We start from the raw sequence: 18,481 nt of genomic DNA on the forward strand, positions 1-18,481 counted from the left end.
TTATTTATTTTATAGATTAAGGTGATCGGTTTACTGGAACTGAATTCGAATAATAACGAGGAGATTCAGAGAGAAGCGGCAAACACCCGAAAGGCCAAATTTTTAAGAGCTCTCTCTAAACAGTACGTTTATTAATAAAAATTAAATTGAGAAAAAAGTTTACTGCGATAAATTGTAAAAAGAGTAAGTAAGTTTGTATATTATTAATAGGAAATTATTTTATAATAATTTTATAATATTAGACACAGTGTTTAAATGAAGTTTCTTTTATTTAATTATGTGAAAGATCCCGGAGAAGAAAGAAAACATTAGAAACTATTAAATTACAAAAAAATCTATGTTATTATTTAATCAACTAAATTTATTCTAATCTAAGATTATAGAAAGAATTTTAAAAATCAATTTAATTTTCAAAAACTAAAATTAAGGAGAAAACTTAACTAGCACTCTTGGAAAGTTTTTTTCGTTTTCCAACTTGTTTGAAGATTTTGTTTTGTCCTTTTTTCTCACCCATACGATTCATGGTTTTGAAAAATCCATATCCACCTCCGCCTAATCGTTTTTCTGGTCTTGCACTTTTGTCAAATTCCTGTTTATTAATGCCTTTTGTTACAAAAATCATTGTTAAGGAAAAAGATAAAATAAAAATCGAAGCAAAGGCGAAATAGTACATTGCACAACTAGTGGCGAAAGTGTGATTTTTCGAGAGTGAAGTTTGCGGCTTGAGAGCAGCAATCACTCGAGAAAAATCATTCTTTCACCACGAGTTGTGCATTACGAAGTCTCCAACACCTTGCGAGGAAAGGTTTCTTCGTGAGTTTCGTATAATTTTAATTTAACGTGTGCTTATGTTTAATATAGTAAAAGACAAATGTTTTGAGTGGGGAAGAAGTTAGACACAAAATATACATATCTCGGTCAAAAAACCAGGAAAAAAAAATTAGGCAGGGTTGCTACAATTTTTCTCGAATGAAATTCCCTGACTTTTCCAGGTTTTCCAGGTCTCAAACAATATTTTTCCATACACATTATAAGTGTGATTTATATAAAAAGTAAATAATTAAAAAGCAAAATTTATGCAAACATAGCATATTTTATTGTTATATTAATCACTTCTAGAAAAATAATTCAGTTTTAAACATTTTTTCATTGGCAAAAATAAAATATTTCAAAATTTTATGGTTTTCAGGGTGTTTATTATTTAAATCTACAAATAGCTTTAAAAATTTTTTTTATTTTTTATGAATAATTAAATTCTTTTGAGGAATTTCTTGAAATTTTTGAGAATAATGTTTTTTTAATAATTTTAATTGAAAATTTAGAAAATAATTAAGTTAGACAAAGAATTTTTTTAACATTTTTAAAAAATAATCTTGTCTGTTTATAATAATAATTGAAAATTTTATTAAAATTATATTGATAATAATTGATTTTCTGCAAGAATTTGACTATATTTTTTATGAAAGTAATTAAATCCTTCCAAAGAATGCTATTATTTATGAATATAATTTAATTCTTGCGAAGAATTTTATTAAAATTTTTAACAATACTATAAGCAGTACCTAATAATTAATTAGGGTGGTGTACTTCCGATTAGCGGTTACCTCCGATTATTCTACAACTTGGTATACTTACGTAATTTTGTGCCCTGATTACGAAAATCATAGTGAAAATTAGCCCAAATTAGAATTTTATGGTAAAAAACATAAAAAAAACAGCATAAAATTGTGTTTTTTGCGTATAATTAGCAAAAACGCAAAATTTTGCAAAATGTTGTTAACAAAAGTTTTTGATCTGACCAAAATACACATTTTTTGTTGTTATCATTATTTGCTAAAATCTGTTATTTTGCGAGAAAAATGTAAAAAACCATAAAATACCATAACAACTAATCAGAAAGATATTTCCTTTATAATATGAGTACTTATGCGATTTTATGTGCCTAATATGAATATGGTGATAATAATGATCATGATAATGATTGTGGCCTTGAAAAAGGCCGATTGGTTTAACTTTTTCAAGTTATATGGTTTCGTGGCCTTGAAAAAGGCCGACTGGTTTAACCTTTTTAAGTTATATGGTTTCGTGGCCTTGAAAAAGGCCGATTGGTTTAACTTTTTCAAGTTATATGGTTTGGTGGCCTTGAAAAAGGCCGATTGGTTTAACTTTTTCACCAAATGTTGTTAACAAATGTTTTAGATCTGACCAATATACACATTTTTTGTTGTTATCATTATTTGTTAAAATCTGTTATTTTGCGACAAAAATGTAAAAACCATGAAATACCATAAAAACCATGGTTAAAATAAACTTTCACTTAGAAAGACATACAATTGTAACAAAATAAGGTTTCTTTACGTATTTTGATGCGCTAATTACGAAAATGATTGTTAAAATTGGCGAAAATTCGAATTTTAAGGTACAAAACCATAAAAAAGACCATAAAATTGTGTTTTTTCCGTATAACTCGCAGAAAACGCAAAATGTTCCCTTACTTCCTGAATACAAAAAGGGAGTCAAATTGACTTTGTATTTGGTACTAGAAGGTACCGAAACCAGACCCAATCCCCCTACAACGTGACCTTTAAAAAAGCTCTTTAAAGGGCCACTGGAGCGAACACTACGAAGGCGGGCGAAGCCCGCCTTAGCTCATGTTCTTTTACTTCCTAAATACAGAAAGGGAGTCAAATTGACTTTCTATTTGGTACCAGAAGGTACCGAATCCAGACCCAATCCCCCTACAACGTGACCTTTAAAACAGCTGTTTAAAGGGCCCCTGGAGCGATCATGACGAAGGCGGGCGAAGCCCGCCTTAGCTCATGTTCTCTTACTTCCTGAATACAAAAAGGGAGTCAAATTGACTTTGTATTTGGTACTAGAAGGTACCGAAACCAGACCCAATCCCCCTACAACGTGACCTTTAAAAAAGCTCTTTAAAGGGCCACTGGAGCGAACACTACAAAGGCGGGCGAAGCCCGCCTAAGCTCATGTTTTTTTACTTCCTGAATACAGAAAGGGAGTCAAATTGACTTTCTATTTGGTGAAAAAGTTAAACCAATCGGCCTTTTTCAAGGCCACCAAACCATATAACTTGAAAAAGTTAAACCAATCGGCCTTTTTCAAGGCCACAATCATTATCATGATCATTATTATCACCATATTCACATTAGGCACATAAAAACGCATAAGTACTCATATTATAAAGGAAATATCTTTCTGATTAGTTGTTATGGTATTTTATGGTTTTTTACATTTTTCTCGCAAAATAACAGATTTTAGCAAATAATGATAACAACAAAAAATGTGTATTTTGGTCAGATCTAAAACTTTTGTTAACAACCTTTTGCAAAATTTTGCGTTTTTTGCTAATTATACGCAAAAAACACAATTTTATGGTGTTTTTATGGTTTTTACCATAAAATTTTAATTTGCGCCAATTTTTACTATGATTTTCGTAATCAGGGCACAAAGTTACGTAAAGAATCTTTATTTTGTTACAATTGTATGTCTTTCTAAGTGAAAGTTCATTTTAACCATGGTTTTTATGGTATTTCATGGTTTTTTCCATTTTTCTCGCAAAATAACAGATTTTAGCAAATAATGATAGAAACAAAAAATGTGTACTTTGGTCAGATCTAAAACTTTTGTAAAGAACATTTTGCAAAATTTTGCGTTTTTTGCGAATTATACGCAAAAAACACAATTTTATGCTGTTTTTTATGGTTTTTACCATAAAATTCTAATTTGCAACAATTTTCACTATGATTTTCGTAATCAGGGCACAAAATTACGTAAGTATACCAATTTGTAGAAGAATCGGAGGTAACCGCTAATCGGAAGTACATCCATTAATTATTTATGTAATAAGTAAATAAATAAAAATAATTAATTAGTGAATAAATAAATAAAAAGTCTTACATTCAGCCTAATTTCGAGGTTGAATTTAAAGTGTAAACGGAGTCAGACTGATTTTATCCTGTGTAATAAAAATTTCATTTGCTCAAGAAATAAATAAATATCATTTATTTGATCATTCAGAAATTTAAAATTATAAAAATTTAAGAGAAGTTTAATAATCATAATTATTGAATAATAACGTAATAATATAATTTATATAAAATTTTTTAAAAGAAATTAAATTATTTTCAATAAATAAAATTAAACGTAAAGAAATTTTTCAATCAATTCAAAAATAATTAATTAAAAATTTATTTACAAACTTTGTTTAAATCAGTGACTGATTTTTTATTATCAAATAAATTATTTTTAATTAATTCAAATTTAGAGAACAGTATAAATATCTATAAAAATTGAAATAAAAATCGATTTTTTAAAAACAAATTAAAATAATAAAAATTTTGTTTAATTTGGTGAAAAAATTCTTCGGGTTTGACATAAAATTCCTGTCATATTTCCGGTTTTTCCCGGTTAGTAGACCAGTTAACAGTCATTTTTCACTGATTGGCCAATTAAAAAGTTACTGGAAATTTCAGTCACGAATATTTAAAATTTCAGTTATTTTTTAATTGGCCAATCAGTGAAATATGACTGAAATTTCAATCATTTTTAATTGATCTTCAGTGAAATTTCACTGATTCAAATCGCGAGAATAGAGTCACTGAAAATCAGTCAAATTTTACTGATTCAGTTTTAGATAGTGTAGGGAAAAAAGTACCGAAGGGTACTTTTTCATGGTAAAATTCGGTAAAATTTGCCAAAAATTAACATAATTTTAACAGAAAATTATTTTCCAGGTGTTTTCTCATTTTTCCCTGACTATTCCCTGACTTTTCCATACAAAATAAAATTCCTTGACATTTCCAGGTTTTCCAGGTTTCCAGACATTGTAGCAACTCTGTCAGGTTATGATTTACTTTCTCCACGCTCTTCAGAGGAGTTGAGAAAAGTTCTACTGTCGCTACACTTTTCTAACAAGAAAAGTACTCCTTTCAGAGCAGGCGTTAGAGAAAATGTATTCAATAGAAAGATTTAAAATTATTGTTAAAAAGGATACTTAAATCGACAGCCGGTGGAACGGTGAAACCAAAAGACTTTGCCACTTTGGTCAAATCTAGTCTTTCTATATTAAAAATTTTCTTGAGATGATGCGAGTCGTACGATTTGACAAAAGCTTTAAATGCTTCTTTTCCTGATAAATTTAGAAAGTAGTTTTCCGCCATCAACTTCTCTAACTAGAATAAAATTTTATATTCTTATTTATTTTCATTTTTTGAACAAAAAATTGAAAGAAATAAAAAGGAGAAATTTTCTAATATTTTTTACCGAGACTTGAACGTTTTTTATTTTATTCCAAGAGATCTTAAACTCCGAAGTAGAAACTCCAACTTCCTTCAAATAGGACAGAAAGCCAATTTCTTCCGGGCTTAAAATTAAAACTGCCTTTCCTTTCGATTCCTTGCTCATTTCAGAAAGCCGATTAATATGTTCCTGGAGAATATGAAAATTAACAATTAACTAATTTAACAAGCTAATAATTAAAAAGAATAATAAAAGAATTAAAGTTAACAATTTTCGAATGGAGGAAATAATAAATAAAAAACTGAATTTATAATATTAAAAGAGATAAAAAAATAGAAATTAGGGATTGAAGTTCAAGTGAAAAGAACCTTTGGATTTTCCGGTGGATCGTATTGCAGGATCCAATCAACTTTCGGAAAAACAACTTCCGTTGTAGTAGCTTCAGCGCAGAGTAAAATTCCCGAAGAAGCAGAGGAGAATTTGGAAAAAATTTCTCTTCGCTTCACTTGTTTCTGCTTCCCCTAGAAATATTTTTCTAATGAAATTTAAAAATTTATTTTTTCCACATAATTGTAATTAATAAAAAAAGAATAAAAAATTTTTACGTGAATGCTGGAAACTGGAACATCTAATGAAGTAAACAGATCGTGATGATGTATTGTCGACAGACAAGAACTGAACAAAACTATAATTTTCTTCTTCTTATTTTTCTCGAGGAAATTTAAGAGAAAATGAAAACGTTTATCACTTGGTGCAATAATGTATCCTTCCTCTAAACCATCAACAATTTTCTCTTCTCTCTCAACTTGGTTCAAGACAATTGGCTTTTTGTTTATTGACAATTCGAATTTTTCAATATTAATCTTTTCTTTCATGAAAATGGCAGTTTGCCTCTTTTCTAAAAATAAAATTAACAATTATTTGAATTTTCACGAAACAATTGTCAATTAACAATTATTAAAATTAAATAAGAACATATAAAAAACAATTAAGACAAGATTAAAAAATTGAAAAATAGAAATACAGACCTGGTAGAAACGGAATAATTTGCTTTAATGTTTCTTCATTTCCAGTTTGTAGAATACGATCAGTTTCGTCAAAAATAAGAATTTGTAAATTTTTGTACACAAAATCGGGAGTATTTTGTAAATGATGAAATAATCTTGAAGCAGTGGCGACAATAAAATTAACACCTTTCGATAATTTTCGTGACTCAGTTTTTTGATCGGAACCATCAATTAATAAGCAGCTTGTAAATTGATAAAATTGTAATAATTCTTTCAAAGTGCCAAAAACTTGTAATGCTGATTCGCGTGTTGATGTTACTATAATGCATCCAGTTCCTGAAAAGAGATTTAAAGAAACAATAATTAAATTTTAATTTAAAGCAAATAAACACAAAATTTTATTTTTATTATTATAACTAAATGTTTCACTTCATTTTATTAATAATTTATTTAAGAAAATGAATAAGAAAAAATGTTTCAAAAATTGAACAATTTCACAATTTATTGGGCTGATTATTGTTTAGAATTAGGGTAAGACTTCGTCAGAAAAATTACAATTTGCATGGGGTCTACGGATTATTCTGTAATTTGGTGAAGTTGTTATATTTGATAACAAAAATAAGTGTACCAAAGGATTTTTAAAAATTTGTAAAATTGTAAAAGTTACGCCATTTTGAATTTTTTTATAAGATTTTTTTCAAATATGAATATTTCCGAAACAATTTAACGGATTTTAATAAAATTTAATAATATAATTATATAATAATATTATATATATATATATATATATATATATATATATATATATATATATATATATATATATATATATATATATATATATATATATATATATATTATATTATATTATATTATATTATATTATATTATATTATATTATATTATATTATATTATTATTATATTATATAATTATATTATATTTTATAATTTAATTTATACTTAAAATCATGTCCTTTCAGAATTTTTCAAAAGAAAAAAAAATTTTTGTTTTTTTCAAAAAAAAAGTAAAAAAAATTTTTTTGAATCGATTTAGTAAGCACGGGACCGATTTTTGAGTATTTTTCGATATATAATAAAATATTTCTTATAATTTCACCTTTCATTTACAAAAAAGAAAACGATGGAGACTTTAATAGTTTTCGAGATATTGCAATTTTTGTGGAAGCGCGACCACGTTTCAGTGCCAGGGCAGTATCTTTTACCCGGGACGCCTCACAATGGGATTTTTTACACATAACTCTTCAAAATTGTCTAGAGCCTACAAATTTTATTGGATTTTGATGTTCTTGTTTTTAAATCAAAGGGGATAAAATTTCTAAGAGATCCCTTCAAACAGATTTTTGAATTTTTTAATTGTTTATTTATTTTTTTGTTACTCAAAGTTAACAATTTACAATATTTTTGTAAAAAATACTGTTTATTTATTATTTTTCCATTGCACAAGATCGAAATCAATTTAAATTAGTCTAGTTTGACCACCTGACAAATAATAATGCATAATACAGTTTATTTAAATTGTTAAAAAAAACAATTAAAATTAACAAATAGATAACTTTGGTCTTTTTTTTTTAAATTGTTTTTTTGGTAGACAAATTTATGTTTATTTAAGTAATGTATGTCTATTTTGTAAAAAATGATTTAAAAGTTAACAATTATCATTGTTATTAATAATTATATAACCAATAATCTATTTTCTTTTGCATTTATAAACATTTTCGTAATTTTTTAAACTTTAAATATTTATATCATATGTACATTCTTTAAAAAACTTTAAAAATTTATTAGCTTAAACAATTACATTTGTTATAAAGAAATTATTAACTTTATAAACAAATAAATGGCTTATTTCTGCAAAAAAATAGAACCTTTTTGAACGAGTTTAACATTTTAAAGCTCTACTTAAATATCGATAACTTGAGTATTGTTAATATCAACAATGATAATTAATTATTAACTTTAAAATCATTTTTTTTACAACATAGACATGAATTACTTAAATAAATATAAAATTATACAAAAAAACAATTTTTTTAAAAAGACCAATGTTATCTATTTGTTAAGTAAAATTGTTTTACAATCAATAAGTAAATTTTTTAAGTTTTTGAAAGAATGTACATATGATATAAACATTTTAAGTTTAAAAAATGCTGGAAATGTTTATAAATGCAAAAGAAAATAGATTATTGGTTATATAATTATTAATAACAATGATAATTGTTAACTTTCAAATCATTTTTTTACAAAATAGACATACATTACTTAAATAAACATAAATTTGTCTACAAAAAAAACAATTTTTAAAAAAAGAGACCAAAGTTATCTATTTGTTAATTTAAATTGTTTTTCTTAACAATTTAAATAAACTGTATTATTATTAATATTATAAAAATTCAAAAATCGGTTTAAAGGGATCTTTTAGAAATTTTATCCCCTTTGATTTAAGACCAAGAACATCAAAATCCAATAAAATTTGTAGGCTCTAGACAATTTTGAAGAGTTATGTGTAAAAAATCCCATTGTGAGGCGTCCCGGGTAAAAGATACTGTCCTGGCACTGAAACGTGGTCGCGCTTCCACAAAAATTGCAATATCTCGAAAACTATTAAAGTCTCCATCGTTTTCTTTTTTGTAAATGAAAGGTGAAATTATAAGGAATATTTTATTATATGTCGAAAAATACTCAAAAATCGGTCTCGTGCTTAATAAATCGATTCAAAAAATTTTTTTTACTTTTTTTTGAAAAAATCAAAAATTTTTTTTTTTTTTTGAAAAATTCTGAAAGGACATGATTTTAAGTATAACATTTAAATTTTATTAAAATCCGTTAAATTGTTTCGGAAATATTCATATTTGAAAAAAATCTTATAAAAAAATTCAAAATGGCGTAACTTTTACAATTTTACAAATTTTTAAAAATCCTTTGGTACACTTATTTTTGTTATCAAATATAACAACTTCACCAAATTACAGAATAATCCGTAGACCCCATGCAAATTGTAATTTTTCTGACGGAGTCTTACCCATTATGAAAAATTATTAGAAGAAAAAGAAATTTTAAGAAATTTTGATTTCAACTAATTTATCATTATTAATTATCTTTCACTGTCATTTTTTTCTTATATTTTTACACTTTTTAATATAATAATAATAAACTTTAATTGAACAATTTATCATTATGTACTGTAAAATATTAGAATTTTAAAAAATTTTAATAAAATTCTCAGAAATTCAATTATTTTAACGAATTTAATATAGGTACATTTTTAGATAAATTCTTCGGGAGAATAAATGACTTTCAATAGTACAATTTTAATTAAATTTCTTTTTGAAAATTGAATTATTTTCAATACAAATTTATTTAAATTTTGTAAATAATTAATTTGTTTTGAAAAGTTTTATTAAAATTTTTAAAAATAATTAAATTCAATTAAAATTATATTGAAAATAATTTTATAATTTATGGAAATAATTGAGGGCGTGGAACGGAGAACTGCCTGCAACGCATGGTCGAAAGGGACTATAGGCAGTTATCCGTTCCACGCCCTCAATTAATTTCTTGTATTACATTTTTTAATACAATAATAATTAAGTAATTAAATTGTTAATAAGTGAATTCTTTTAATTTTAAATCTGAAATTATTGAAAAATTAAAGTTGGTATTTAAAAATAAAAACTTTTGTAATTTGCATAATAATAAGAAGTGATGTCACACAAAAATTTATAAGTTACCTTTTTGTAATTTGGAACTTAATTTATTTATTAATTCAATAGCAGGAATTAGAAAAGATAAATTTGATGTTGACTTTGTTTTTATTGTTGTCACGAGATTTTCACCCTGGAGAATTTTTAAAATGCAACGTTCCACTATTTTTTCCATTGTCTTAAATCCCATATTTTCAATTGCTCTTAATGTATTTTGCGAGATTTTATCTTGCAGGGATGAAAATTTCGATGTTTCATAATTTTTAACATCATCTGAAAATAAAATAGTAATGAATTTTAATTTAATTTATATTAACTTAAATATAGACTATTTTTAATTCATTATGTTCATTAAAATTGTAAATTTTGTAAATCAAAACTTGCATACTTACAACTTACGCTACAATCTTCAATATTCTCTATTTTTGATTTTTTCCTTACATTATTTGTTATTGAATTTTCATTTCTTCTTATCTTTCTCTTTTCTACTAAAACAAATTTATTTCAAGAAACATTATATGAAAAAGAATACCATTAAAAGTAAAATTTAATTAAAAAATAAATCTACATATTAATAAAAATAAAAAAAGGAAAATATAGGAGAAAACTGATAAAAATTTAGTAAATAACAAACAAACTTTTCGATATTTCGATCTCTGTTGATCTTCTTTTTAAATTTTCCTTAACGCCCATGTTTATTAACAGTTTTATTACTTTATCTGCAAATCTAAATATAAGAAAAAAAAGAACATTTAATAATTAATACATTAATAAACATTAAAATTTAAAATAAAAAAATTATAATTAGAAAATTAAAAATTTATTATATTAACAATTCTTAATTTCTAAAATGTACACTTATAAATTTAAAAGAAAATTTGGTAATATAAATAAACAAAGCTGAATTACAATTTTTTATTAAAAAATCAAAAGGTGTAAAACTATTTTAAAAATTGTTAATTGTTATAATTAAATTAAATAAAAATAAATATATAGTTTTTAGTTTTAAAAATGCAAAATTTATAGGTTATGTTATAAAAAGTAACGAAGTGGAATTTATATTTACATTAAAACAATTACTCTTCTTTGATTAATTAAACCAATTAAATACATATATGCTTTTAAATTTATATTAAAATTTACTCATTTTTAGAAATATTTCAAGTATAAACTAATATAAATGATTAAAATGAACCAAATAAATTGATATAAACATGAAGGGAAAAAAACACGTGTTTGCAGGGAAATGTACGTAACGTAACATACGTAACATATTTTAAGAATTCTTGGTAATTACGGTATTTACATGTAAGTAACTTAACGGAGTGTGACGGCCAGGGATGCGCATGTACAATAATTCTCCATGTAAAGGCCAACGCAGAATAGATATGTAACCGGAACCGCATCGTAACCGTAAGCGTAAGAATGAGTTAGAGAAGAATAAACAATATACCTATCCTTCTTTAACTCATTCTTACGGTTACGCTTACGATTGCGGTTCCGGTTACAGATCTATTCTGCGTTGGCCTTAAATTACATACGTTTTCAGGGTGGAGTCCCATGACAGCGTTTTGCGTTGCGTCGTAATGGGAGAGAAAAAGACGCAAATATACGTTTGCTGCATTCTCTCTCATTACAACGCAACGCAAAACGCTGCCATGGGACTGCGGCCTAACCGCAGCCTCACAGTTAACTTTCTAGGTTAACTTTTCGATGACTTTTAGTTCACCTCGTGCCGCCTGGGTTATGGCCTAAGCACAACTGGTTCGGTTAAGGCCAACGCAGAATAGATCTGTAACCGGAACCGCAATCTTAACCGTAAGCGTAAGAATGAGTTAGAGAAGGATAAACAATATACCTATCCTTCTTTAACTCATTCTTACGGTTACGCTTACGATTGCGGTTCCGGTTACAGATCTATTCTGCGTTGCCGTTTCGGGAGACGGTTTCGGGATATGGGCTTCCTAACCTCAAAATATATGTAAATCTTAAGGCCAACGCAGAATAGATCTGTAACCGGAACCGCAATCGTAAGCGTAACCGTAAGAATGAGTTAGAGAAGGATAAACAATATACCTATCCTTCTTTAACTCATTCTTAAAGGCCAACGCAGAATAGATCTGTAACCGGAACCGCAATCGTAACCGTAAGCGTAAGAATGAGTTAGAGAAGGATAAACAATATACCTATCCTTCTTTAACTCATTCTTACGGTTACGCTTACGATTGCGGTTCCGGTTACAGATCTATTCTGCGTTGGCCTTAAGGTACGCTCACGATTGCGGTTCCGGTTACAGATCTATTCTGCGTTGGCCTTTACATATTCCGAAACCGAACCAGTTGTGCTTAGGCCTTTACTGTAATTATTATCCGTTGATAACATTTCTCCGACAGATGTCGCTCACCCGATTCTAATGTAACGCGCAACTCAATTTATTGGCGCGAAACTTTGGAATATTTAAAAGTTCCTAAAGAAATTGGATTCGTTCACAATTAAGGGTATAGAAACCCAACCCATCGATGAGATCCTCTTCGAATAGAAATTCGGTGCCAACGTCGAATCGAATAATCTTTAAATTTTATACCGAAACTTCAAGAAAAATAGAGAAATCAAAAGCAAAAAGGCAAAAAGCAATTAAAAAGTCAAGTAATTTGGGTTTTACATAAGAAAACAATTTATTTTCTCTACTTCAAGCTGAATTAGCATATAATTACAACTTCGTACAACCGTTCGCGACAAGTCCCAAATTCCTTCTGAGTAAACTGGCCGCTCAAGCGGGCCCAGGTACTTCTACTTTCCTGCTCTAGGTATGCGCGCGCCATCCAGGTTGGAAATTTGCCTGGTTCGAGCCGACTCAATGTTTTTGGAATCGTTTGCAATATCATAAGTATAATTATTAATAGAGATATTGAAAAAGAAATTAAACTTAAACATTTTACAATAATTAAAAATAGGTCTCTATTAATTAAATTTATAAGGATATTAGCTTTCGTTTCTTTATCTCTATCTTTGTCCCTATCGCTATCTCTATCTCTCGTTGAATTAAAATGTAAAAGACCTTTTGTATTTCTTTTAAGAAATCTCACTATCAACACTCATACATCGTACTTACAACAATCGTTTAATTCAATTATCATTCTTAAAAATTCTAAAAGTTTATTATATTTAATTATGAAGTTGACTAATCTATACACTTATGTGAAAATAGTCGTCGTTGCAAAAATGTTTATGATTTATAAAGGATTACATTTGTCAAATTTGTTTTACTAATGTTGAGTTATATATATTGAAAAGCAATGATAAAATATTAGATTTAAATTAATTAAGGATGTTAATTCAAAAGTTCAATTTTAAAATTGATGTAGTACTCATCAAGTTTCAATTTAATAATCGCTTGGATAGGTTGCAATTCTCTTCTTTGACATTTTATAGTTTTTACGTGACTCTTTTTAGCAAAAAAGGCTAAGTTCAATTTTATGAGACCCAGATGTTTAGGCTTTTGTTTGCAAAAAGGGGCGATACGAGATTGAGCATTGCTATGTTATTTTTAGTTTTATTACTTTTACTGCAGGGTTTGGGTTTTTACTCTATTTATTGCCTTCTAGTCTGATTTCAATTTCTATAAAGTCATAAAGGGATTTGCAACCCACCGATTTCATACCATTCCTTCTAACTAGCCTAAAATAACAAATTCGAGAGATGAGATAAAAATTGGTTTTCCCTATTTTCTCTGATTTTCGTTTTTGTAAGAAAAAACGAAGAGAGAAAAGACATATTGTAATCTATATATATATATATATATTTTTTCTAGTCAAATTGTCCAACGCGTAACTGTTTGCCAATCATATTATTTAATTAGTTTAATTTATTAATATCATATACATATTTTATTATTCGAAAGTTTACCGCGCTTTCATCTCCCTCGATAGTGCTGTTTTTAACGGCGAGCTCGCGAATCTTACGCGCTCGTTACACTTCTCCCCTTAATAAAAAGGCACATCTTCGGATGTGTCTTTTTCAAAATTAAATAATAGTAATGTTAATAATAATAATTAATTCTAGTTCAAGGCTTTATTCGCAAATGATTGTCTTATGTTTTTGAAAAAGAGAATGTGGCACCATTTATTTAAGCGTCGTTGTGGGTGCTCCTTAAGCGAAAGGGCACAGTACTTCAAATCTATGTTGCATGTGTTTCGTGGTTGATTACGGTTGACAGCTGTTCGACAAAAATATACTGGAGAACACAATAACAAAGTAAAAATTTAGAGATTTTGTTATTATTTAAAACACGATAAGATGAGGTAATAGTGGATTGAGAAATCGGATTTTTATTTCTCTTGAAAAGAAAGGTATGTACATAAAATATATATATATATTTCCGTGTGCTGTAATTCCCTTTTTTTTGAACATGTTCATAACCTCACTTGCTTGTAAATTTTGTTTTGAACGTTCTAAATTTTGCTCTCTTTTATATACATATGCATGCATATATTTTTCTAGAGCAAACTTTAGACGTATCTTAAAAATGCATTTTTAATTCTATTTACGTGAATGATTTTCGTTTGTTTTGGTGTAATTTGTACTTCGACATTAAGGTTATCTATTACGCGTGTGATTTTAAAGGGACCTGAATAATGATCATCGAATTTGTCATGCCTAATTTCTACAAGAACATAAACATATTGTCCTACTTCGAATACGCGTTCATTAATTTTTCTGTCGTAATACTTTTTACAGCGCACCTTTGCCGCTTCAAGGCGGGCTGTCGCAAGGGACTCTGTTTCAATTATTCTGTTCAGGAGTTCGTCTACTAATTGAATGTACGTTAAAGGGACCTTTTCATCGGCAAATTCAGATGGAAAACGAGCTTTCCTTCCGAACACGATTTCGTGGGGTGTTAAACCCGTGGATTCATGGACTTGGGTGTTAAAAGAAAATATTGCATATGGCAACCATCGGTCCCAATCGGAACGCTCGGCGTACGAACGTAAGTATTCTACTAACGTATGATGGCTTCTTTCCAGGGAACCGAGGGATTGCGGGTGATAAGCGGTCGAACGAATTTTGCGGATCTTGAATAATTTTGCGATATTGTCCATGATGTTGCTCATGAATTGAGAACCTTGGTCTGTATGGATTGTTTCCGGACAACCGAATATACAGATCAATCCTTCGACTAATGCTACAGCGAGGTGAGAGGAATCTATCTTCGAGAGTGGGACAGCGCCTGAGTATTTACTCAGGTTATCCTGCCAAGTCAACATATACGCGTTCCCGGATTCTGTTGTAGGTAAGGGCCCAACTATGTCAATTTGAACCTTTTCAAACGCTCTGATAGGTGTATCGGTTATTTTCATTGGCATCTTGGTTTTTACGCGTGTTAATTTTCTTTTCTGACATATTTCGCATGTTTTTACGTATTTTCTAACCTCGTCCCTCATATTTTTCCAATAAAATCGCTCTCTTATCCGCTCTAAAGTTTTAGTCTCGCCTTTATGGCCACCGGTAGTTGAATCGTGACATTCTTTAAGTATTTCGCTTCTTTTTTCAATTTCCGGAATTTCTATTTCCCCTGTACAAACCGTGATTTGATAGTTACCTTTACCGAAGTGAGCACGAAAAATTTGTTCGATCGTTGACCACGATAATTTGTCGAAACCATTTCCAGTACGAGATATACTGAAACTTGTTAATTTCGACAAATTAAGTGCCTCTTTCAATGTGTTAACGGCAATTTCAATATTTTTCGCGTAGACTGCAGAATCGAATTTTTCTTTGATGTATAAGTTAAATACTAATCGTCCGCCTTGATTGTTCGATGTTACATAACCTATAATTGCTTCTGGGTCTTTCAGACACGAGGAGGTGATGACGGAGTTCTCTATTAATTCTCGACCTAAAGGAGTGGTAAGAATGCCGTCGCATGAAACGAAATTTACAATGTTATCGTCACGCATCCATAACTTGTCTTTACTTAGTTGGAACAAAGGAGTAAGTACCGAATTTCCTTTCTCGCTATTATTGTGAAGTACGGTTCCCTTTTCTGTGATTTTACTTTCGTTTAATTTGATTCTTTTTGCAGGTTGTCCATCATCATCTGAAATTTCGTTTTTGTCAGTGTCCCGCCCCTTTTTTAACATCGATAAACAGTTTCCCCACATCCCTATCAATTTTACCTTTTCGTTTTCATTTAAAATATCGTCGTCTGTCTCGTCATTGTATTCACATGGAGTTTCAGGGGAAATACGAGTTCTCTTGCAAACTCGTTCAACAGGTAGCCTTTCAACATTATCCCCGCGAGACCAAACAATTGATAGACCGGGTTCTTTATCACACTGTACTACGGATTCTCTCAAAGAATCCCCGCGTGACCAAACAATTGGTCCACCGGGTACTTCCTCTTTTTCCAAATCACACTGGAATTCATTTTCATCGACACCAGAGCCTCGTTCATTAGAGTGGGGCGAGTTTCGCGAATCAGTTTTGTCGCAGCTAGTGGTCGAAAATTCCTCTAGGCCTTTGAGTGAACCGACCACTGCTGTTATTAAACAAAACGATTCGCGCTCTTTTGAAACATATGCATCTGTTCCTTCTATCATCCCACAATCCTGAAGAGTCCCGTGACGATCAAAATTAGATTTTGCTACCTGTTTCCCCCTTTTCTCGCGAAGTACTGTATCGTTCGTCTCGTCAACTCGATTTTTGCCCTGGTGATTGGCAATATACGTGCTGATACATGCTTTTTCTATAGGAAACTCGCTATAAACAATCTGTCCATTTTCATCTATTGAGTCAAGTTTTGTGTCTAAATTACTCTTGTCACACTTATCGTCAGTCTTAGAAGTTACGGGATTGCGCGAGAGGGCATCTGCGTTCGAATTTACCCTACCCGGTTTGTATATTATCTTATAATCGCATTCGAGCAATTTTATTTTCCAGCGCGCTAGTCTCGAACTAACCGTGGGGTCTTTTAATTGATCAAGCCAAACTAAGGAGCGATGGTCGGTTACTAATGTGAATTTTTGGCCAAATATATATGGCCTGAAAATTTTTACCGCGAAAATTATGGCAAGAAGCTCTTTTTCCGTAGTGTTGTAGTTCAATTCGGCTTTGTTGAGTGTTCGAGAGGCATACGCGATAGGTAAATCCTTACCAACTTCTCCTTGACTAAGGATAGCACCAAGGGCATAGTCGGATGCGTCGGTAGTAATAACAAAAGGTTTAGAGAAGTCCGGATACTGTAAAATTGGTTGAGAGCAAAGAATTGATTTTAGGGTCTCAAAAGAACTATCCGTATTTTGAGTCCATTTAAAAGGCGCGTCTTTCTTTAAAAGCAATGTTAAGGGCTTCGCGATTTGGGCAAATTTCGGGATAAATCTCCTGTAGTAATTTGCTAGGCCTAAAAATTGTTTAATATTTTTGCGATTCTTTGGTTGTGGGAAATTTTTGACGGCGTCCAATTTTTTGGGATCGGGTTTCACTCCCTCTGCTGAAATAATGTGACCGAGATATCCGATTTCTTTGCACAAAAATCTACATTTATCCGGTTGTAGAGTGAGACGCGCAGTTTTTAAACGGCCTAGTAATTTTTCTAGTTTCTCGCTGTGCTCTTGGATAGATTTAGAATAAATAACAATGTCGTCCATGTAAACAAACATTTCTACGCCTTGGAGACCCGATAGAACCCGATCCATTAATCTTTGAAACGTTGCGGGGGCAGTTTTTAACCCAAAAGGCATACGATTAAATTCGTATAACCCGTATAGGGTGGAAAAGGCTGTTTTGTGTCTATCCGCCGAGTCAATTTCAATTTGGTGGAAACCGGACGCGAGATCGAGCACACTAAAATATTTAGCTCCTCCCAATTGATCGAGAATATCAGTTATATTTGGCAAGGGATAAGCGTCCCCGGTAGTTTTTTCATTAAGTCCGCGGTAGTCGATCACCATTCTCCACCTTTTATTGCCCTGTGAATCAGGCTTTTTGGGAACAACCCAGACTGGTGAATTATAAGAAGATTTTGAAGGGGAAATCGCGTCATAACCCTTTAAATTATTTGTTTCCGTTTCAATAACCTCTTTGTGGATCTGGGGATACCTATAATTTCCTTTGTTAACCGGAATATCATCGGAAGTGTTAATTTTATGCTGTAAGACGTTAGTACAACCGAGTTTATCCCCCTTTAAAAAAAATTGATAGGGAAATTTTACTATTGATTTTAAAAGGCTCTCTTTTTCTTCCTTGTTCAAATTATCTAAGTAAAGTTCATTTATTAGTTTTTTATATCGATCTACTGAATCTTTCTCTCCCTCACACCTAACCTTTTCATCTTGCTTATTGTTTATATCGGGTTTTGGAGTGAAACTAATATTTTCTATTTCTTCTAGACTAATTGGTGGAATTGAAAGTTCGACGTCCCTGGTGCCGGTATTAACACAATAAGTAAGGGCTTTCCCGTTCTCTACAGTTACCAAAGATTGTCCCAGAAAAAC

At 29.8% G+C, this 18,481-nt stretch overlaps 2 protein-coding genes across 3 annotated transcripts in view; one reads left to right on the forward strand and one right to left on the reverse strand.

Annotated features, from left to right (window-relative positions):
• LOC122502430 (integrator complex subunit 8) overlaps positions 1-260 on the forward strand; it is a 59,553-nt gene extending 59,293 nt beyond the window's left edge. Inside the window, exon 12 of the mRNA XM_043612480.1 lies at positions 16-260. Coding sequence (XP_043468415.1) covers positions 16-135 — 120 coding nt within the window. The 3' untranslated portion in view covers positions 136-260. The remainder of the gene's footprint in view (positions 1-15) is intronic.
• Positions 251-11,235, reverse strand: LOC122502446 (probable ATP-dependent RNA helicase pitchoune). 2 transcript variants are annotated; one of them, XM_043612511.1, is made up of 10 exons: positions 11,056-11,235; positions 10,628-10,716; positions 10,382-10,474; positions 10,017-10,262; positions 6,288-6,602; positions 5,865-6,157; positions 5,628-5,780; positions 5,284-5,448; positions 5,015-5,192; positions 251-603 (listed from the first exon to the last, which is right to left on the reverse strand). In XM_043612511.1, the coding sequence occupies exons 1-10, from the start codon at positions 11,100-11,102 to the stop codon at positions 437-439; spliced, it is 1,746 nt and encodes a 581-aa protein (XP_043468446.1). In that variant the 5' UTR covers positions 11,103-11,235; the 3' UTR covers positions 251-436. The 2 variants fall into 2 exon arrangements, with proteins under 2 accessions (XP_043468446.1, XP_043468438.1); XM_043612503.1 differs by having other exon boundaries at positions 10,382-10,477.
• Positions 11,236-18,481: the final 7,246 nt, after the last annotated feature.

Source organism: Leptopilina heterotoma, unplaced genomic scaffold (assembly GCF_015476425.1).
Source record: "Leptopilina heterotoma isolate Lh14 unplaced genomic scaffold, ASM1547642v1 Lhet_107, whole genome shotgun sequence".
Taxonomy (NCBI): Eukaryota; Metazoa; Arthropoda; class Insecta; order Hymenoptera; family Figitidae; genus Leptopilina; species Leptopilina heterotoma.

What these genes read in the sequence shown, in the direction of transcription:
- LOC122502446 (XM_043612503.1), bottom strand. Translation starts at nt 11,102, where the DNA reads ATGTATTTAATTGGTTTAATTAATCAAAGAAGAGTAATTGTTTTAAT. An exon ending in AGAGATCGAAATATCGAAAA is followed by an intron (nt 10,478 to 10,627) that starts GTTTGTTTGTTA and finishes AATTTGTTTTAG; the next exon opens with TAGAAAAGAGAAAGATAAGA. An exon ending in TTCCAGTTTCCAGCATTCAC is followed by an intron (nt 5,781 to 5,864) that starts GTAAAAATTTTT and finishes AAATATTTCTAG; the next exon opens with GGGAAGCAGAAACAAGTGAA.